The 21,716-nt window shown below is 50.0% G+C and overlaps 1 protein-coding gene across 1 annotated transcript; it reads left to right on the forward strand.

The window, feature by feature from the left end:
* The first annotated feature begins 426 nt into the window (after positions 1 to 426).
* On the forward strand, positions 427 to 20,685 carry YWHAG (tyrosine 3-monooxygenase/tryptophan 5-monooxygenase activation protein gamma). The gene is made up of 2 exons (XM_071765533.1): positions 427 to 736; positions 17,300 to 20,685. The coding sequence occupies exons 1-2, from the start codon at positions 650 to 652 to the stop codon at positions 17,954 to 17,956; spliced, it is 744 nt and encodes a 247-aa protein (XP_071621634.1). The 5' UTR covers positions 427 to 649; the 3' UTR covers positions 17,957 to 20,685.
* The last annotated feature ends 1,031 nt before the right edge of the window (positions 20,686 to 21,716 follow it).

A 21,716-nucleotide genomic window follows, 5' to 3' on the forward strand; every position in this document is an offset into this window, starting at 1 on the left:
TTCTCCTTGCGCTCCAGACCCTTCCCAATCTCCTTTGGACACCCTCCAGCCCCTCAGTTGTCACCAGACGAGCCGTCCCCACACCCTGACCCAGCACCATCACGGGGGTTGCCTGTGGGCCGGGATTTGCGAGGGTGCTGACAAGGGGGGGGGTGAGGGGGCTCCCCGCCGGCTGATCCCTTCCCGGGGGAGGGCACCCCCCGTGAATCAGCACGGGCAGGCGGCGGGACCCCGCGGGCGGGGAGAGGCGGGAAGGCGGCGGGCCCGGGACGGGGGGGTGAGGGGGGAGCGGTGTGGCGCTGGAGCGCGGGGCACGATGGGAAATGTAGTCCTCAAGGAGGGGGTGACCTAGACACCCTTTATAGACACCCTCCCTTTGAGGACTACATCTCCCATCGTACCCCGCGCCGGCGGGCGGAGGGGCGGGAGCGGGGCGGGCGCAAGGGGGGTTGTGGTGGCCCGCGGCGCGCGCACAGCAGCGGGTGCAGCCGCCGCCGCCGTTCGCCTCAGCCGCAGCAGCGCTCGGAGCCGCCGCCCGCCCGCTCGCCCTCCTCCTCCTTTTTTCTCCTTCTCCTCCCATCGCCGCCCTTCCTCCTCCTCCTCATCCTCCTCCCGCAGCCTCCTCGCCCTTCCCCCGGCCCTCGCGAAGATGGTGGACCGCGAGCAGCTGGTGCAGAAGGCCCGGCTGGCCGAGCAAGCTGAGCGATACGACGACATGGCGGCCGCCATGAAGAACGTGAGTCCCGTACCGTCTCCGCTGTCTTTTTTCCTCCACACATTTCCATCACACCAGGGGGACCGGGGCCCCGCTCCCTTTGCCCTTACCATGCTTCCCCCCTCAGTAGCTGGGGGGGGCTCGGCCGGGACCGGGCCAGGCTGAGGAAGGCGGGGGGTGGGGGGGGCCCGACCCCTCGTTTTTACCGCCCTGTTTGTGCGGCCCCGGTCCTTGTCCTGCCCCTTTCCTTCCCCTTGGGTCCCTCGCCCTTCGCCTTTCCCCACCTAGGGGACACCCCCCTCTTTCCAGACCCCCATTCCTGTCCTAGAGCCCCCCACGCCTCTTCTCCCCTGTTCTGGAGCCCTCACACATCCCCCTTCTCAGCCTTAGAGCCTCCCCCCTACCTCGCCTCATGCCTCCTAGAGCTCCCCACGCATCCTCTGCCCCACACCCCCTCATCCCCTGCCCTCCAGCCCCCACCCTGCCCCACGCATCACTCCCCAGCCCCATCTCTTCCCTCCCCTCACTCCAGGCCCCCCAGCCATGCCCCCATCTCCACCGCCTCTCGCTGCCCCGGTGTGGGGGGCAGAGGAGCCATCCCAGGGGTGCGGCCCTCCCGACACGGGGAGGGGGGGGTGTTTCACGCCAAAAGGGGGGGGGGGGATTGCGGGAAACCCATTGGGTGGGGGGGCTGCATGGACATCTCACTGCCGAGATGAAATCCCCCCTCCCATCTCTCCCATGCATCCTTTCCCACGCGTGGTCGGGGAGGCTGGTGTGTGCTGGTGACCCCAAAGATCGGGAGCCCTTTGGCTGCCAAAGCTCTTATTTTTACAGCACTTGGTTGGAGATTTATGAATTGAGTCATGTTGTATTCATTTCACGCTCTTAAAATAAAGACTCTGCATATAGCAGGCTGATCTGATTTGTGACACTGAACGCTCCCCTTCAATACTGACATTTTGACAATATAAGAAGGGGAAAAAAAAAACCATATCTCTGATCTGATCTTGCAAACAAAGCAATCGTGGGAGGCAGGATCAAGTCATTCCAGAAGATTCTGCATTTGTCATATTGCAGAGAGGCTAGACTGGGTGGAGGGAGGGAGGGGGTGCTTTAAAGGGGAAAACTGTTCTTTATGTTTGTCTTCTTAGTCAGGTCTGAACCTTTGCGAGGAGCTGGGGTGGCCTCCCTGGCTGATGAAAAGTGAATGCTGATCTAGGAATGTCGCAGTCTGCCGTGGGTGCAGCTCTGTTTGCCCATATTGCACCATTTTGTCAATAACCTTGCATTTATCAAACAGACAAAACTGTCACAGCCCCAGAGAGCTGGGAGGGAGGGAGATGTCTTATCAAGAAATGAAATACGGATAATCAGAACGAGATTATTATCATATTAAACCAACTGGGCTATTCCTCTGCTGCACTATGGCTTTTATATACCTTTTTTTTTTTTTTTTTTCCTGATAACAGCAGCTATTCATTTTCAAGCACAGCCTGCTGTGTGAGCAGATCCTACAGCTCATTTCCTACGGATAATACAGCCGCTGTGACAAAGCCAACAGGGATATGCCCGGGACACACAGCCGTGTTGCAGCATTCCTGCCGGGCACATTTCCTTAGCCTGCTTACCCGGGGTCTGTGTTTAAACCAAAGGTGTTGTTAGAGATTATATATGTGGTTTTGGTTTGCGGTTTGGTTTTTTTTTTTGTTGTTGTTGTTGTTGCCTTTTAGTCCTTTCTGGCCCTAGTGAAACAGTAACCCGGGCTAATGCCTCTTATCAGTTGCGGTGTAGTTTGGCCCTAAGAAAATGATTCCCAGCGGGGGTGCTGCTGCCTGCCGCGACGGCAAACAAAAGGCAGAGCTTTTGTTCTTCCTTTTCTGCACCACCCTGCCCAAAACTCCGGCGCGGTGGGTCCGGCGGTGATGGGCATGTCACGCTCGGTTATCCCTGTCACCCTCCTCTGTGCCGCCCATCCCCCAGCTCCGGTTGTGCGGGAGGCTGATGACCTCGCACTCATTTCCGTAGCAACGCCTGGTGATGTCATACGCCATGGTCCAAGCTGCAATGCACCCAGGTGGTAGCAGAGAGCATGCAGGCTGCGTCTAGAGAAGGTGATGCAGAAGCATTCCCTTGGTCGATCTCTGTTTTGTCTCCTGCCTTCCAAAGCTAGCTGGCCACTTGCTTCCTTAACACCCTGGTCAGAAATGCCAGGTGGTTTTCCTTAAAAAGGTATTGAGGTGCATAAAAAGAGGTTTATTTTCCTGCAGCTTGATCTCACTTCAGGTTTTTTTTTGGTGGTCACCTCATGGCTGGTGAGCTTCAACCCTGCCTCCTGGGAAGCCAGTGCTGAGTTGAGTGGTTTAAAATGGCAATGGTGTGCTGGGGATCTTGCTGGCTGCTGGATCACAAGTATTTCTTTCAAATAATTTTATATACACAGTCAGTTCTAGCTCTTTCCTCACAGCAGGTGCCAGCTGCCAGTGTCCCCAGTTGGTACGTGCAGTCGCATTGCTGCTGCAGGAGCAGGACTGCTCCTTTGGCTCCCAATGCAACTGGGATGTCTTGGGAAGGCAGAACAGGTGGTTCCCTCACCTGCTGGAGGGAGCAGAAGGTGACAGAGCACCTGGGAAGGCTGGCACCCTTAAGCCCAGAGTACAGCTGCATGACCTTGGTCATGTCCCTTGTCATGTCAGCCCTGAAATGCGTTGGAGAGCAGGAGGGGTCTCCACTTGTTCCAAGCCCCCCTGGCCATCTCATAGGCAGGGGCCTTGCCCCACCCCCAGAAGCACTAGGAGTGTCCTCCCTAGCTCCTTGCTGTGTCTGGGGTTTTTTGCTGCCTTTTTGGCTGGTTCAGCTCCATGAAGCTGTCCCACCCAGCACCAGGGCTGTGGATCGATAGCCATTAGGCAGGGAGCAGCCATGCTGCTGGAGGCTTTCTGGAGATGGAGCCCTGCCAAGCACCTGGTGGGTGCTGCCTGGGGAACAGAACACGTGTCTTCCCCTAGACCTTTATGGTGGGGGGATGCACAGGTGAACAAGCAAACTGATTGCAGTAAGGTTTCTAGGAAATGAATTGCCTAAAAAAGGGTGGGGAAGCATTATTGCATTGCACCTCCATACCGTGTAGGTGTGGGGCCATACAGCAGGGTCCTTGAGGCCACCTGAAAGTCCCCTGTGAGGGCAACACCTTGCTGCTTGACTTTGGGCACCCAACCCCTGCAGCAGGGCTGTGGCTGTGCTGCACAGCAGGACCATCAGTTGGGGTGGGGGTGGAGGAGTGAACATTGGAGCTGCTGCAAAGCTCCAGTGCAGTAAATGCCCATTGTGGGTGGAGGAGGAGAACACGTGTGAGGAACTGCAGGTCTGCTCTGCCACGGGGTGTATGGGCTTCTGCTGCATTGCTGGCCAGCCTGGTGGGCTGTCATCCTCCATGTCCCCTCACCAGGTTAGCACAGGTAGCAGGGCTTGCCCTTGGGAAGGGAGGGAGTAACCCCAAAATAAATCCCTCCCATCTGGGGTGTCCCAGGGGAGCAGAGCAAGGGTGATTGTTTGCTTTCTGCTTCGCGGTGTAGAGGAGACAAAAGGGTGAGGAGGAAAGTGTTCTCCTGGAGGAGTGCTGGGCAGGCCATCTGTGATGTTAAGAAGGGAGCAAGGAATGTGAGCTGGTGTAGTAGCACTTCCCAGGGGGGCTGGGAAGAGCTTTGGAGGAACAATTTCCAGTGGAGAGGATATGTTGGCATCTACTGACTGCAGGCATCGCCAGGGCTGCTGCCTCCTGGACCGCTGCAGCGTGGCTGCTGCTGTGCTTCCTGACCTGCTCTTACACACAAAGGAGAGGTCACCTCACCCTTTGGCAGACCTGAGGGGTGTGGGGGGGTCTGAAACAGAGTGAGTCATGAGCAGGGAGCAGGGTTTCCTTCCTGGAGGTGCACGGGGTCAGGGCAGGGTGGCTGCTGTCACGAGCTCCTGTCCTGCCACGCTTCCGACCTCGTAACGGTTCACGGCGTGGGTTGTCTGCAAAAATTCAGCCTCAGGGTCTGGGCTGAGCCACACTCCAGCCACAAACAGGTAGCAACAGGCCTTGTGCACCAGTACAGTGGGCTCTGCACACATTAACTATATTAACTGATGAAGCTGCAGCAGCTCAAGCTCTTAGAAATTCCCTTTTTAAGCTCCTTGTCTTTATCTGTGAGCTTCAAGAAAAGCCAGCGTCTTGTGAGACCATGCTGGGTTTCTTTCAGTTGGCCAAGTGTAACAGCTGGGTGTGGATTTGATTAGAAATAGCTCTTTTTTAACTCAATGGAAGTGATATTGAGGCAGTGTTGGAGAATACAGCTGTTGAATCCTCTGGGGCAGATGGAAACAGCAAAGCTCCTGGGCAAAGGCTCTCCAGGAGCACTAAAATGTTATGGGCTTAACCAGCAGATCTTTTGGCTGGTGGCTAGCCCTGGAAGTGCAGAAAGGCTGGTGGGAGTTGTGTTGCTTTTTTCCTTTCCTTTGTTCTTGTGCTGCTTCTTGTGGTTAAAGATGGAGACTCCTACTATTTATTTATTTATTTATTTATTTGGCACACCAAATAAGCTTCATAATATGTATGAACAAGCCCTATCTGCCCAAGCTTTGTTCAGCAGCTGATCCCAAAGCTGCTCTCTGGAACAGACTTTTTGGGTACTGATGCTGTGAAGTCAGGCTTGCTGGAAGCTACAGCAACAGCCATTTTAGGGCAGCCACAGCAGTTCAGCTCCAAAAGCATTTTCAGAATTGAAAACTCATGCATCTCTGGAGTGTATGCACTCTGTTCTTGGCTCATCTCATCTGAACTGGATGATCTGGTTGGGCATCTCTGGAGCAGTTCTGTGAGTGTGCTGGATGGGTGCTGAAGAGAGAAGTGAGGGCTGTCAGATAACTGTTGTATCCCTCTGCTTCTTGCCCTTGGGTGACAGCTGGCATTCCCCATGGGCATTCTCTGGGATCTGGACTGTGGCCAGGGGAGATGGGGAACATGCTTCTTCCTTGTCTCTCTTGCTGATAGCAGGAAGATTTCCCATAATTTAAGGATCCCCTTCATCTTTCTTGTTCCTCTCTCCCATCCCTTCTGCACTGCTTGCTGGAGCACTTCACTTGAAGTTGTTTTTATTCTTGTGTGTGAACCAACTGGAGCTGGTCAGGAGCCTGGTCCACTTGGCTTTCTCAGCAGGAAATCAAAGCTTGATGTTTCACTGCATTCCTCTGGACTGGGCCATCACATCCTTGGTAGAAGCAAAGTTAGGACTTAGTTGGAGAACATCATCAGTGTAGATGGGATGGTGCATACATGGAGGGAACTCCAGCTGGACCAACGAGCTGCTCTTCTGCCTCCTGCTGAAATGTGAGGATGGGATGGATATGTGTGGGTGTTGTGGGACTGCAGCTATAGGCAGGGTGGGCACTGATGATGCAAATCTTCATGTCAGGCATCATCACCTTGACCATTCTGATTGGTGCAGTTAGGAACTGGTCTCCTACTAGCTGGGATGCTGAAGGATGCAAGAAGAAAAATGTCTCAGGGTGCAGCTGATGGAGCAGGGGCTGGGAGAGGAGAGTGGTAGCCATGATCTCCACCTGCAGAAACCTCCATGGACAGGGACACATCTGGCAAGGTGTGATGCACAAACTCTACAACCAAGCTCTTCAGCTTCTATTCTGAGCAGCTTCATGCCAAGTAAACCACGTGCAAACAAATGAACAGAAAGTTGTATGCTAGGGTACATCTTTAGGAAAAATAATCCAAGCTTTTGTGTGTCCTACTGCCAATGCTGGAGTCACCAACAGCTTCTTAGAAGCTTTGTCTGAGCTCAGGTGTGTCTCCCTCAGCAGAGGTGAGCAGAGTGTTGGGAGAGCATTCTGGCAGGGAGGAACAAAAAGGATTCTTGGAGTGGTTTGGGCTGGAGTGAGCTGCTCTGTGTACCCCAGGCAGACACCAGGCAGAGGAAGAGGGAGGTGGAAAGTGCTGACAGAATGACCCCTGAGTGGTGATTGACAGTGGAACAGGAGTGCAGACTGGAATAACTGCAGTACAAAGCATGGTGGAAAGGGATTTGCCTGGCTTTCCTCCACTGATAATCTTGCTAGGATCTACACATCATCTTCCTCTTCATGGCACAGCTGTGATGAAGGCCTTTGGTTGCCTCTGGATTGCTGATGCACCCTTGATGCTCTGCAGCTTAAGGTAGCTTTTCCCAAAGCTAATGCTGTTCCAAGTATTTTTGTGCTAACTGGTTTGGAGCCATCTTACACACTCTTTCCTTTGCTGTCCAGCCCTTCCTTATTTCTTTCTGGAAGGCTCAAAGAAGGTAACTCACCTAAATTGTCATTGGCTGAATTGTCATTGGTCCCTCTCTGCTCTTATATTCATGTGACTGCAGACAAATGGCAACCTAATGTCTGGAAAGCAGAAATTCCCTGAAAACAGGAGCAATTATTTAATTCATATGGTTCAGCCAGCAGTAGCTTGGAAACCTGTTTTATCACCTGCTAAAAGGAAGGGGAAGTACCTGTGAATTTGTACTGGTGAAAATATGGTGGTTTTGTCTTTTGACTTCTGAAACCTTCATCTTGACTTCAGGATGCTCTTCAGAGCCATGGCCCTGGCTGGTTTCATGCTGGTGGAGCTCAGATGAAATGTTCTGGCCATGGCTGCTGGCTGCCAGGCTCTGCCTCTGCTCCTGTCTGGAAACTCCCAGAAATTGTAAATTCTGGCAAAATGGAGCTGAACTGATGAGGCAGCAATCCTCTGGCTGCAGGAAACACTGGTGAGGCTGTCTCTGGAAAGCAATGCCCTTGTGTAGCTGGTGAAACAAAAGCCTTTGTCTGCCTAAGTACAAACTTCCCCCAGACCCAGGTTTTTCTGTGCTCAACCAGATTGAGTCACATCTCAGGAATGAGCCAGCACATGCTCTGTTAGGTATTAAATAAACCTGGTTTGGGGTCCAAAACTGGTGATGTAGTGCCTAAGGGCAGTGCATTAGTTAATGGCAGTAGGAGAGTAACTAGAGAACATGTCACTGGTGATGGCATGAGATTCCTTTAAAGTGATCCCCAGATTAAGGATTAGAGGATTTAATGTTTTGCTTCTATAAAGGAGATGTCAGAATTGAGTCAGGCCATGAGTGTTGGAGGCAGCTGCTCTTGGACCAGTACAAGGAACTCAAAAGCACAAAACATTCCTTAATTGTTTGCAAATTCCCTCTGATCTTACTGGATGGGTTGGCTCTGCTTCTGTACCAGGCAAAGCCACTTGGGGTGTCAGGCTGTGTCTGATTCCTCTCTAAGATGGTTTCAGCAAGGCTCTAGAAAAATACCAGCAAGAAGCCTCAGCTTCAGTGTTAATGAGGCTGCTGATGGACACGTTGTTTGGACAGTCCTGCTCTGCAGCACTGAGTATATTAATAGTAGTTGGAGAAGCTGTTGCTGTGCTGTGTGCTAACAGATCCGCTCAGGAGCTGCTGCAGGAGCTCTCTGCCTGGATGCTGATCCTTAGTATTCAGCAGTGAATGAGAATTTAGGGAAGATTAACAGCCTTTGATTTACACCCAGCTGAGGAAGGCACTGGAGCTTTGCCTGTTTATGCTGTTGGGCTTTGTTAGGTGGGATGAATATTTCATTACCTTGAAGTTGGGAGCTTGGCTTCTTGCATTTGGTGGTGTCAAGACATCAGTGCCTGAGGGGCTCTGTCATTTTTGATGAGCCAAGATCAAATCTCTGGGAGCAGTCCCTTGGGCTTCAAAAAGAGGGCTGGGAGGAGATAGCTGGAGCCAGGCAAGGGTAGTGAAATCTCCAGTCAGATCTAGAATGGCAAAGTGACCCTCCTCATCACTGAAAATTGGCTGCAGTGCTCCAGAAAGCTGCCAGAGCAAAAATTTTAAGAAATTAAAGAAAATTGGTTTTGCTAGAGCTGTGTGAGACGAAACCTGAAGTCCCTGAAGCAGCAGGAGGGTAAGATACATCTGGAGGGATAATCCCCTTACTCACTGCTCTGGAAATGAAACTTGTGATGGAGCTGGCATGCTGGAGTCCACCTGGGTGTTCTGGAAAGTCTCTTCCTTCATCTGGTAAAACATTTTTCAGACGCTGCTGGGTCTGCAATTCAGAAGACCTAGAGCAAAAATCTTGCCTTTTGTTGTTTCTTTTTCCAGACCCTCTCCTTGTTGTGTGCCCAGCAGACTTTCCCATTACATTTGGGATAATGTCTCAAGCAGTGAAAACTTCACTCTAGCTGCAGGGAGCTGCTCACATGGTTGCAGCTTTTCCCATTTCATCCTGCCAGGAGCAATGGCTCTTCCATGCAGGAGAAAACCATGCAAGCAGCCAGGAGTTGCCCAGCTCATCCTGCTCTGACAAACCCAGCAGCAGGGAGCAGGTTTTGCTCAGCAGCCAGAGCTTGCTCCCAGTCTGTGGCACATTGTTTCTCCTCTCTGCTCAGTACAACTGAACTCAGGGTCAGGGGTGCAGCAGAACACTGTCACTTTTTTAATCCCTTTGAATAAAATTTGCTTGCCTGGCACTTTTGTTGACCTGGCTCGAGTTGGCTTTGGTGCTTGAAGCTCCAGGGAGGATTTGATGATCAGGGTGCCTGGCATTGGGGCTGGAGGTGAGCAGGGAGGCACTAATGTCTCAGTCAGATTAGCACTCTCAGAAGCTGTGAGGTCAGTCTGTAAGCAGCTAATTCTCCCAGCAGCAATAAACACCCTCCTGAGAAATTTAGTTCATTTATCTACCCTGTTTCTGTTTATGTGCTGGAGTCCTTGAAGTCTAGTTTAGTTTGGTTTTGCCACAAATTGAAGAGGAAAACCAAAACAAAACCAAAAAATCAAATCTTCCCCTATGTTGCCCAAGTTTTAAGGCTCTAGAAATGCCCAGTGGTCATCCCATGGATGGCTGCTTCAGGTATAAAAAACCTGGCAGTGGGTGAACTTTTCTGAAGGAGAATAAATGAGGGAAAAAAAAAATAAAGTCTTTAAACTTGTACAGAAATGCTGTGGAGGAAAAAGCTGCAGTTGCTCCTCAAGAGCTTTTCATCTCACATCTGGAGAAGCTTAATGCAGGCCAGAAGAGCTTATAGAAATCACTGCCTTGTCATTCTCCTTTCAGATGGATCTGCTCCGAGTTCCAGAAACTTTCAGCGTGCTCCAGGAGCACATCTGAGCTCCCATGGCAGTGCCACACTGGCTTTGGTCTTCCCTGTGCTTTGCAGAAAGCTGGATCAGTCAAGGCTGGAGAGCTTCCCTGGCTGCTGGGCAATGGAGCAGGGTGGTGATCTTGGGCTGCTGCTGAGGAGGTTGCAGAAACATGAGAGTGGGCAGATGATGCTTGCCAGCCTGCCATCTCTTGAGGAGGGAAGAGCTTGGCATCCCTTCTGTTGCTTTGCAGTGAGCAGGCAAAGGTGCTGGTATCCCATCTGGTGGAGATGGTGTGATGAGCCCTGAGTGACAGTCCTCTTAAATGCTGGGGCTGATGGGGTTCAACTTGCTGCTTTCTCCATCTGGTGGCAGGAAGGCACTAAACCAAGGGAGATTGATGCTTTTTCCCAAGAGGTTTTTAAAAGATAGGAGGCAGCTGTGCCAGCAAGACAGCAAAACAAATTGTCCTACCCCTATTTTTCCTCTTGTTTACTAGCCTGTCTTTTGGTGAGGCTAATAAGGATCAAGGTGTTGATAAGAGAGGCAGGAAGAACTTGGGATTTAATTCCTGAATGGATCAGAAAGCAGATCCCAGCTGTAGGAGCAGCTCCCTGTGCAGTGTAAAATCAGGAAGAGTTGGTAGCTCTGAACTGATGCTCTTGAAGAGCACACACCATGCTCATGCTGGGGTTGTTCCTTCCAGCTGGTTAGTGCCAAGCCTCTGGGTTGTTTGCAAGGTGCAGTAACGTGCCTGGAAACCACATCTGGAAGGCAGGCAGATATTCCCTGTGCCCACTTTATCTCCAGAGCTGCAGGAGAAGCTGGGGAGGCAAATCAGTGGCAGCCAGGAGGAGGGACTGAGCCGTTAGAGCAGAGCTGGGACTGCAGTGGCACAGATAAGGGGTGGGAGATGAAATGTTGTTACCAGATGCAGAAGAGGAACAGCTCTGCTGTTGTCACTGCCTTTCTTCTCTCTGCTCCCTTATGACCTTTTACATACAGGAATAATAGGAGTTGAAACTTGCTTTTCCTTCAGCTGAACTTCTAGACCCAGACCTCAACTGAAGAAGATTTGCAGGCTTCAAGGGCAGATCAGAGCTGTGTTGTAGTGGGATGAAATTCTCTTTGGCTTGAGTTGTTGAGGAGGCCAAGGAAATAAATGAGCTCTTGGCTTTCACATCTTCCAGTCTGAAGACTTTGGGTGGTTCAAAGTTGCCCTAAATAATAAAGGCTTCAGAGTGAGATGAAAGCTGCTGTTAACTGTGGGAGCATGCAGGAATCCTGCTCAGTGTCTGGAGTGCCCAGGTAGGCTCTGGGATGCAGTTGTGCTGTGAGCAGTGAGGAGTCTGTGCAGCCACTGCTCCTTGGTGCACTCCGAGCAGTTTGAGAGGTAATGGCAGAACCATCCCATGTGCTGCCAGCCCTGGCTGCTGAAAAACAGGAACCAGCACGTGATTATTCATACTGAAACAGTCAAAGGAGACAGCAGTGGGGAAGTTCTGCCCACAGCCTGCTTGTGCTTTTCTGCTCTTGTCTGAGATGAGAGGAAGGGCTCAACCTGCAGCCAAAAATCCCCCCTGGCCACCCTGACACAAGCAGAGGGGGTGAGCAAGGAGAGAAGTAGTTAGGTTGTGACTTCCACTGTGGAAGTATGCCATGGGGAGAAGGCTGGAGTACAGGAGGGAAAAAGCTTCAAAGCAATGAAACCTTGCTAAGGTTTTAGATTTAGGTTGAGTTTAGATTGAGGTTGTGTCAAAGTAGGACAGTGCTTAAGAACATCATCCTGCCAAGTGCTGCAGTGGTGTCAGAGGACAGCTTGCTCTGGAGCACACAAGGAGAAGGTGTTCTTGACTGGGGTGTGTGACATCAGGTTGTGACTGTAATCAAGCCACAGGGATAATGGGGACAATTCAGTGTGGTTAAGGGCAGTCATTTCCTCAGAGCTTGATACAGAGTGAGGTGGGGACAGAAAAACCAGGCAGTCCCTCAGGCATGTCCCTTCCAAAGCAACACTGAAGGTGCTCTGGTCCTTGCAGGAGGGCTGTGGGGTGCCCCCAGGAGACAGCAGCTGGAGGCAAGGCTCACATTGCCATTATCATCTGCTTGAGCTGAGGTGGCTGCATGCTGGTGGTTCCTCTTGGTGGTGGCTCCAGACCAAGTAAAAATTTCAGTGGTGGAACTGGGGGTCAGAACATTTTTCAAAAGTACATTTGCCTTTTAAAAAAAAAAAATAAACAGAAAAGGGGACCTTCAGGCCAGACCTCAATATTCCTAATGAGCTGCAGATGAAGGAAAACAAGGCTTGGGGTTCTGTTGAGAGATAATGGGCTTCATTCCATGGTGCAGAGGCTGCAGATAGAGCAAAGGACACACAAGTGCTGGGGATGAGATGGCTGTTGGGTATCCTGGTGCCAGGGGCACTCCAGTGGTGTTCAAAAGCTGTTCTCAGTGGACAATTTGAGGGTCTCAGGGTTGTCTCTCTCTCTTCAGGAAAGCTTGGCCTCTTTGTAAATGTTTAATGTCTTCAGGGGGTTGGGATCTCTTCTAGGTGATCGGAAAAGCAGAAGTATGGATTGATCTGTCAAATGCTGATGGTATTCCCCAGGGAAGAATCTCTGCGTCTGCCCAGCTTGTTCTGCTGTATGCTTTAAGATAAGACATCAAAGCTAGACAGATAGGAGCCATAAATAAATGGCCACTTAGTTGAAAAAAAAAAAAAATTAAATTCCTGTGGAGGACCTCCAGTGCAGCTGCTGAAGGGTCCTCAGAAATGATAATTTCATGATGTACTCAAATACGATTGTTTCAGACCTACTGAAGTGGAGCATGAGAGTCCTGGAATAAGCCTCATAAGCAAACTAACCTGCTGCTGGCTGTCAGCAAACCTCCCCAGAAGGTCTCAACAAAACCTGCTAATTAGGATGCTTCTGCAAAGAGGGTGCAGGAGGACCAACCTTTGGGTTTTTGGAGAGCATAAACCTTGATATTAGGGGCAGATAAAGGTATATATGTTCCCTGGCTGCAGTACAATCCTTGGGTATGCCTGAAGCTTGCCAGGTTTTGGGCAGAGTGCTGAGTCAGAGCTTGCAGCTGGAGCAGAGAAATCAGGAGAACCTTCTCCAAGATCCTGCTGCCTCTGCAGAGCTTTTGTGCAACTCAGAGGACTCGGATTTGTACAAACCTCCAGACCCTCAAGGTGTAGACATCCTAAACTTCCAGTAGTTTTTGTCCAACTGGAATTATTGCTCTATTCCCCTGGCCTTGGGGCCCTGGAGTCTCAGTGGTGCAGACACTGCACCCTCAAAGGCTGCAGGAACTGGTAGGACTGGAAGTTGGCAGTGTCCCCAAGCTCAGTGACAGAGCAGACCATGCCTTGAAGCCAGAGCCTGTCAGTGTGGAGGGCTCCCTGCCAAGCCTGCTGTAGACCTGCACTCCCTGCCTAAAGTGTCTTCTCCTCTGCTCCTGCCCTTGGGCACAGCTCCTGCCCAGCATGGGGCCACCTGGAGGTGCCAGGGGCTCTGCCTCCTGGCAGGTGTCTGTGTCACATCTGTGATGTGACATGGGGAGCACGTGGGGGGCTGCTGCTGCAGCTCAGACCACTGCTGCAGAGTGCCAGGGAAGTGAGAAGCACTGCAGCTGAGGTCTCCTGCTGCTCTGCATCAGTAAAGAGCCAGTCTTGTGGCTGTTTGGGGAGGAGGAAGCAGAAATGAAGGTGGAAAAAAAGCCTTTTTTTCTTTTCTCTAGACTCTCATCTGTCATGTTTCCTGCTCTCTGAGGGTGTGGAGCTGCTCTTTGTGCTCAGCTCTTTATGCCACACGTGAGGCTTGACTCCATTTCGGCTGCATCCACCTCCTGGCCCCCTCCCTGGTTATCTGCAGGGACACCAGGGTGACACCAGCCCTGACACTTACTGAGATTTGCAGTGCAGGTTCTGCTTTTCTCTGCTGTCAAACCAGAGAAGTGAAACTCTAATTGATTGAGCTTCCCAGAGAGCAGGCAGACATCCAGCCAGGGGCTGGTGGCTTTATGTTTTCTGCAGAGTGCTCTTAATGCCAAATTGAGATTTTTCTTGGGATATTTGATGTCTTTTAACTCCACAGAGCAGTGCTGGGAATGGTGTCAACTGTTGTAATCCTCACAGGGTTGGTCTGTAGGTGAGGGTGCTGCCCTTAAGGGAGGGGAGACCCCTCCAAGGTCTGGGTTAAGAAAGGGGGGAGAGTTCTGGATGCTGGAAACAAACATTAGCAAAAATTTTTTGGAAAGGGCTTGTACCATGACTGCTGCAGTCTGCTCCAGGCCTGCTGCAGGATATTGCCTTATTGATGTTTCATCTGAGGCATTCAATGCCATGCTATAAATTGTTGGAGCTTGCTGTTTAGCCTCTGGCTTGATTGAACTGGCTTTCTCTTGGCATCCTGTGGTGTCAGGAAAAATCAGCATGGGGTTGGCTAGCACAGGCTTGCAGTGGAGGCACAGACCTGCATCCACAAGGACAAGTTGCTGCAGAGCTTTCTGGGTGGTCTTCTGCTGGAGATGTGCACCCAGACAGCACTGGGGACAAAGGAGCATGATGGTGACTCTGTGCTGGAGTGCAGGGTGACAAAAGACATGTCCTTGTATTTTCTTCCTGCTGGGAATGCAAGAGGCAGATGATTTTCATTTTTTCAGCTCAGATACAAACTGCAATTGTAGGGGACTGCAGCTTCTTCCCTCCCTGTCTCCATCTCTGTTGCATCTTTGCATTTTTCTGCATTGTTCAACCTTACTGGGGGCCCTGGTACTGCTAAGAAGCAGTTCCATGGTGAACAGGGTTCCTTTTCTGCTATGCTAAGTTCTCCTCAGCTCCCTGGAGGTTTCTGCTTTCTCCACAGGTGTACCTGCTGTCAGCAAGTTTGTTGAAAGGATTTTGACAGGCAACTTTCTTCCCTAATCCTTAATAGCTTTGAATGTAAAATGTTTATGGCAAAGCTAATCCTACGAAACTCCCTGTAGTTTTAATAAATCTCTCCTCCAGACTCTTCTGGTGAGAGGAGGTAAAGCTGCCTCTTTCTGCAGTGATAAGGATCTGCAGGCTCAGCTGTGGGGGAGCTTTAGAATCACCTGCTCAGTCCACACTTAGAACTGGTGGAGGTGCTCAGAGAATTTCTTGCTAAAAGCAACATCTCCTGTGGTTATCAGCCCTCATAATCAGTGTCAGGAGAGAAGAGTCTTGGGGCCACACTTGTAGTATGGCTGTCCATGGTGGGACATTCCATTTACAGCTGGAAGGTAAGAGAATAAATCAGGCTGGGATTTCTGGATGTTTCCAGCCTTTATTCCCTTAAAGCAGGGCAGCACAGATGGGACAAGGCCACCAGTCACCTGATCAAATTTTTGGTATCTCCAAGGATAGACAACCCAAAAGCTCTAGGGCAGGGGGAGACCTTCATTGTGCCCCAGTATCTTGCAAAGATGGCTTTAACCTCCCAGTATCTTCCATTTTGATTTGTGCAGGTGTCAGGCAGAGGGAAGAATGGATGGAATAATCTCTCAGTTGCCAAGTTGTAAAAATACAGACAGCGAGAGACCTCTGAACTTAAGGGAACGAGGCAGCATGGGAGCAGCACACAAAGGGCTTGCCAGGGGTATTTTAGCACGTTGCAGCTGAGCATGAGCCCTCTGTGGGAAGCAGCATTTCCCCCAAACCCCAGGGTTCATCAGGCTGGCTGGGAGAGGTGGGCCCTGGGGGAGCTGCTGGCTCATTGCACACCCTGCTTGCCTTGGGATGTGAAAACTGGGAGCTGCCTTGGCACGCTGCCCCATGCACCTTGTCCTGTGCTGGTGGCAGCTGCTGATTGTCACTGTATGCTCAGCCCTCTGTAGCCTTTCCCTGGTCCCTCAGCCCCTTTATACCCTGGACACAAAAGCAGCTGTGCCTGGTTTGCACAGAAAGACCCTTTTCTGCCTGGAAGTGTGTGCTGCTTCCCTTGCCCAGCTGTAGAGCACCTCGTGGGGCAGCACAGGGCCACACAGCAGCAGGGATGGGAGTGGAGGCTCCTCTTGCTGCCTCTGCCTCCAGGAAAGGAGTCAAGGGGGGGCTGGAGCAGAGCACCAGAGTTTTTGGGGCAGACATGAGCTGAAGAGCTGGAAGGAGAGCTGCAGGCAGGAGTGGATGTTGCTGGAATGAGTCTGTCAATATGAGAGGAATGATGGGTGAGTCATTCCAGGCCACTCAAATGAGATCCTGGGCTGGACCATCCTATACCTTCCAGCATGAGCCCTTGGCCTCCTGATCCCCACCATAAATGTGGTTATCTAAGCCCAGAACAAACCTTGTCCTTGCAAACCCTTGTGCAAATGACTCAGTATTTGCAGAAGCTTTTCACGTCCAAACCATGACCTAATCCTGTGAAAAGTGACTGCTGAGAGGAGGCTCACAGGTTCCTGCTCTTCTGGCTGGTTTCCCACGTGGCTGTACCCAGGGTGTGTGTGTGTGTGTGTGTGTGTGTGTGTGTGTGTGTGTGTGTGTGTGTGTGTGTGTGTGTGTGTGCAGCAGGGCAGTGAGCACTGGAGGAAGGGGACAACAGCCTTAAAATGCCACTTGACAGCTGTGACTACCCCAGAGTGGCTCTGTTGAACATCCTGAGGTGCTGCACCTTTGGAGATCCATACACAGGGCACAGCATGGAAACAAGGCAGGTGGGAGCCCTTCCTGAGCCCCTCATTGCCCCTGACTCACTTGTCCAGCTGCCTCACCATCACCAGAGCCTTCTACTGGTGATGGGGTTGTGGGAGCTGCAGTGGGATTCTGGCAGCATCCAGTGTGAGCTTTCCCAGGAAACGGAGCAGCCGAGGCTCTGTGCCTCATCACCTCCATCCCTCTGTTGCAGGGCCAGGTAGAAGTGATGCTGTGCACTAACACTCTTACCATCCACAAAGAAAATCCTGTATGGAAGGAGCACACTGACCACGTGAGCTTTTAAGTCCTTATCTCTGGAGATGCTTTAGGCAGCTGTAAATTTAACATCTAACCAACTCTTCGGGCATCTCAGAAACGTGCCCTGAGCTCCTGGGAAACGGAAAAGATGAGCACCCTGTGGCTGTGGTGGTGTGAATCCACGTGGCTGCCTTGTAACCCTAGAACACCCCTTGCTTTGACTGTCCCTCATGCATCCCAAGCTCCAACAACATCGTCATGAAGGGGGTCTTTTTCCTAGAGGATTTTTCTCCCTCTGAATCCCAACCAGTCCCCCAGCAAAGGGAGCGTGGTCCTTCTGGGATGGAGGGATCCCGGCTGATGGAGCAGAACTTTGCGAGCCTTCTCCTGTGTCTGCCTGGAGATGAGCAGGAGCACCTGTGATGGGAACATGAAGTGACTGTGGCTCATCCCAAATGTCTCTTTTTTTTTTTTTTTTTTTTTTTCTCTCTCCCTCTCTCCATGCAGGTGACGGAGCTGAACGAGCCTCTGTCCAACGAAGAGAGGAACCTCCTGTCCGTCGCCTACAAGAACGTGGTGGGGGCGCGGCGCTCCTCCTGGCGAGTGATCAGCAGCATCGAGCAGAAAACCTCTGCTGATGGCAATGAGAAGAAGATTGAAATGGTCCGTGCCTACCGTGAGAAGATCGAGAAGGAGCTGGAAGCCGTTTGCCAGGATGTGCTGAGCCTGCTGGACAACTACCTGATCAAGAACTGCAGCGAGACGCAGTACGAGAGCAAAGTCTTCTACCTGAAGATGAAAGGGGACTATTACCGCTACCTGGCCGAAGTGGCCACGGGTGAGAAGAGAGCCACCGTGGTGGAGTCTTCAGAGAAAGCTTATAGTGAAGCCCACGAGATCAGCAAGGAGCACATGCAGCCCACCCACCCCATCAGGCTCGGGCTGGCCCTTAACTACTCCGTTTTCTACTACGAGATCCAGAACGCCCCCGAGCAGGCCTGTCACCTGGCCAAGACGGCTTTCGACGACGCCATCGCCGAGCTGGACACCCTCAACGAGGACTCCTACAAGGACTCCACTCTCATCATGCAGCTCCTCCGTGACAACCTAACGCTCTGGACGAGCGATCAGCAAGACGACGACGGCGGCGAAGGCAACAACTAAAAAAAAACCCCCCCTCGGATGGACTGGCAGCCGCACGCTGATGCTAACTACTGCAGTCTTTTTTTTTTCCCACGAGTTGGGGTTGGGGGGGGGGGGTCAGGGGTGGGGGAGGGGAAAAGGGGGAGGGGTCACCTTCCCCCAGGGAGGCCCCCCACAACCTGTCTTTGATTGCCTCGTTGACATTTTTGCCAAAACACCACTAGTGGAAGTCAGGCTGGCTGTGCTGGTATGGAATAGCAGCCTCACTGGCATATGGACTGTTCTGTAGATTATTAATACAAGTGGAGCTGTCTTTAATTTAACTTTATCGCTAGAAATAAAAGGGTTTTAAGACGAATTTGCGTGGATGGAATGGCCCTCGTTTTTAAGGAAAGCAATGCAAAACAGAAAAAAAGGAAAAAAAGAAAAAAGAAAAAAAAAAAAAAAAAAAGGGAGTTCTGTGGTTCCAGTAAGGCTTTGTGTGTTTGTTCCCTCAGTCCAAGTGCCGTGTGTCCCTCACAACAGCACAGGGCACCTCTCTCTGCAGCGCTCTGCCCGCCAGGGCGTAGCTTCCAACCCCCCCAAATTGAGAAGGAATTAAAAAGAAAAACAATCTTAAAGAATTCGGGGCTTGTAAAGCCCCAGGATTTAGGCCATCCAATCTCTTGGGGTTTGTTTTTTTTTTAGGTTTGGGGTTTTTTTTTTTGTTTTCTTTTTGTGAAGATATTTATTAGGGTCGCTTACAGTATTAACACTAAATTGCAGTTTACAGTATTTCTACATTACAGCCATATGACATCAAGCCTTTGATTGTCTGTTTTTTCTTATTTTTTTTTTTTTTTTTTTTTTTTTTTGGCTTGCCTTCCTGATCAGTCCTTGCCTGTGGACTGGCTTTAGCTATTCTGTGTGGCCCAAGGCAAGAAGACTGCCCGCCCGAAGAACATCAAAGCTGCTCTAGTTTTTTGGTCAACAGCTTAACAGGTGCTTGGCTAGCGGCTGTTTCAACTATTTTAAGTCCACAGCAAAAAGGTTTAAGAACTTAATTAGACAAGGGGGAAGTGTTTCGACTTCAAAATGCCACTGAAATAAAAAAATAATAATAATAATAAAAAAATTAAAAAAAAAAAAAAAAAAAAAAAAAGAGCATTCAGGTCTGTATGTCATGTACTGTGTTTGGTATTTCAAAAGACCATCCTGATTTAAGGTGCCACAGCTGCTTCCTCAGGGATTGCACTGCCATTTCACTCTGCCTGACTTTCTCCCACTGTACCATGAGGTTTGTCAGCAGATCTCTGGCACCCAGGCTCCCTTGTTTGTCACCAGGGAAGCCAGGTGCCTTTTCCTTTCTCCTGGGGAAGCTTGTGGTGTAATGAGTGAACTTCAGGAGCTTAGAAACTAAGTTGGTAGAGAAATCCTCAAGGGAAGAGCTACAATCATAGACATTTTTTTTTTTATCAACCATCGGGAGCCCAGGAACTTAGTTCTCTTCTTAGCAAAATCTTTTCCGAGTCTGTCTGATCCAGCTGGGGGTGGGAGACGGGGCACCTGAGTTGCTTCGCAGGTAATACTTACCCCATTTTTGAGTAAACTTAGGTTTCTTTTTTTTGGTTGCTTGGTTTTTTCCCCCCTTCTTTTTGCACCCTTGTTGGAAGTTCACTGCTGTTCTCTGGCTCGCGGGGTGCTCTGCCCGAGCGGCTTTTCCCCTCCAGGCTGCGGAGTTCAGGAAAACCCATCCTTGTGCATTGCTCTTCAGTTTGGAAACCAGGCTTTCCCTCTTCCTCCTCGTGCATTGCTTTTTATTTCAGTTTGGAAACCGGGCTTTTCCCTCTCCCTCCCGGAGCCAGCCCAGCCCTGCTGCACACCCGGAATCCCTCCTGCTGCCGCCTTTGCCTTGGGGAGACGCAGCCCCGCTCCCTGCGCCCACACCGAGCTGCGCCCCGACTCCTCGGGGAGCGAGCAGAGCCCAGGTTGGTGTCCAGCCTCCAGGTATGGCCCTGACAATGTTGGCAAAGCTTTTTATTTTCCCCCTGGGATGATGCCTTGGCACCCGGAGCCATGCCCAGCCAGGTGTGCAGCAACCACGGCCCCGGTGCTGGTGGTGCCGGTGCCGTGGACTGGAAAATTGCTTTAGGCTTCTTCCCTTTGATTGACCCTCGTGTCCCGTGAGCAGTGTTGTCCCAGCTGTATCATTTGGAAGTGATTTACTGGAATTACAAAACCTATCTTTTTTTTTTTCTTTCTTTCTTTCTTTCGTTTTTTTTTTTTTTTTTCTTCATTTCTTTTCAGCTTTTACTCTGGCTGCTTTAGGAAACAATGCAGGAGAGATGGCACAAGAGGGCTAAAAACAGAGTGGGGGTCAGGGACTTGATTTTTAAGCAGCTTGAATGGTTTCTTTCATTTTTTTAAGAGATGCACTTGCCTATGATACTGTCTCTCCAGTGAAATGATTACTGCTCCATTACTCTATTGATACAATATTGTGCATGCTAGTGTCGTATTTCTATACAGTAGCTTGAGATTTATTAACTTATACTGTAGATGTTATGTATTCCTATGACAAAATAGTCTTCAAAAATTTTTTAAAAGTTTTTTAATTTATTTTTTTTTTTCTTTTTGGGGGTAAAGTTTGCTCTACCAAATAGTGATCGTAACAAACTGATCTGTTAATGGATGTTGCTATAGTGACATGCAATTATATATGATTTTTTGTTTTTAAAAAGGCAAAAAAAAAAAAAAAAAGCAAAAGAAAACACCAGTGTTAGCTTAATCTTAATGTCTGGTGTTCGTCATGGTGAAATTATAACTATTACAGTGTAGGAGAACAATGACTGTGTTCTTTGAATGAGCCTTTGTTTGTGCTTTTTGTCATGTTATGCAGTGAACTATTTTTAAGGTCTAATCAGTGATTATTTTTCCAACTCCGTGTTTCTGTAAGGAATTCTTTCACACACGGAACCATTCTTAGCAGTTTTTCCTCAGTGATGGAATATCATGAATGTGAGTCATTATGTAGCCGTCGTACATTGAGCAAATAAACTTACAGATCTGACGTCAGTGCTGCTTCAGTGTTATCACCTTGGCTCCAGTTAGGGGGGGCTCTGGGGGGTGGGGGGACTCCCCTTCATTATTGGGCAGTCAAGCAGTCTTGTTCCTGTTCCTTCTTCCAGCCCCAAATCCTGTGATCCTCACCCCCGCCAAAGGGGAAGGTCCCTCCCGGGCTGGGGCAGCCCTAGGGGTGATCTCACGGGAGTAAGGGGTGGGTGGGTGGGTGGGAAAAAGAAAAAGAGAAAGAAAAAGAGAAAGAAAAAGGAAAAGGAAAAGGAAAAAAGAGAAAAAGAAAGAGAAAAAGGAAAAGGAAAAAAGAAAAAAAGAAAAAGGAAAAGGAAAAAAAGGAAAAGAAAAAGGAAAAAAAAAAAAGAAAAAAAAGGAAAAGGAAAACGAAAAAAAGAAAAGGAAAAAAAAGGGAAAGAAAAAGGAAAAAAAAAAAAAAGAAAAAAAAAGGAAAAGGAAAAAAAGAAAAGGAAAAAAAAAAGGAAAAGGAAAAAAAAGAAAAAGGAAAAAAAGGAAAAGGAAAAGAAAAAAAAGGAAAAAAAGGAAAAGGAAAAGAAAAAGAAAAAAAAAAAAAAAAAAAGAAAAAAAAAAAAAAGAAAAAGAAAAAAGGGGTCTCCCTCCCCCCTCCCCTGAGGGATTTTTTTTTTTTTTCACTCGAAGCTGCTGGCAGTGACTCACTCTGCAAGAATATTCCCCTCCCTTGGAAACCATAAACCCAACCCCTGTGCCC

This window comes from Heliangelus exortis, chromosome 21 (assembly GCF_036169615.1).
Source record: "Heliangelus exortis chromosome 21, bHelExo1.hap1, whole genome shotgun sequence".
In the NCBI taxonomy this organism is placed as follows: Eukaryota; Metazoa; Chordata; class Aves; order Apodiformes; family Trochilidae; genus Heliangelus; species Heliangelus exortis.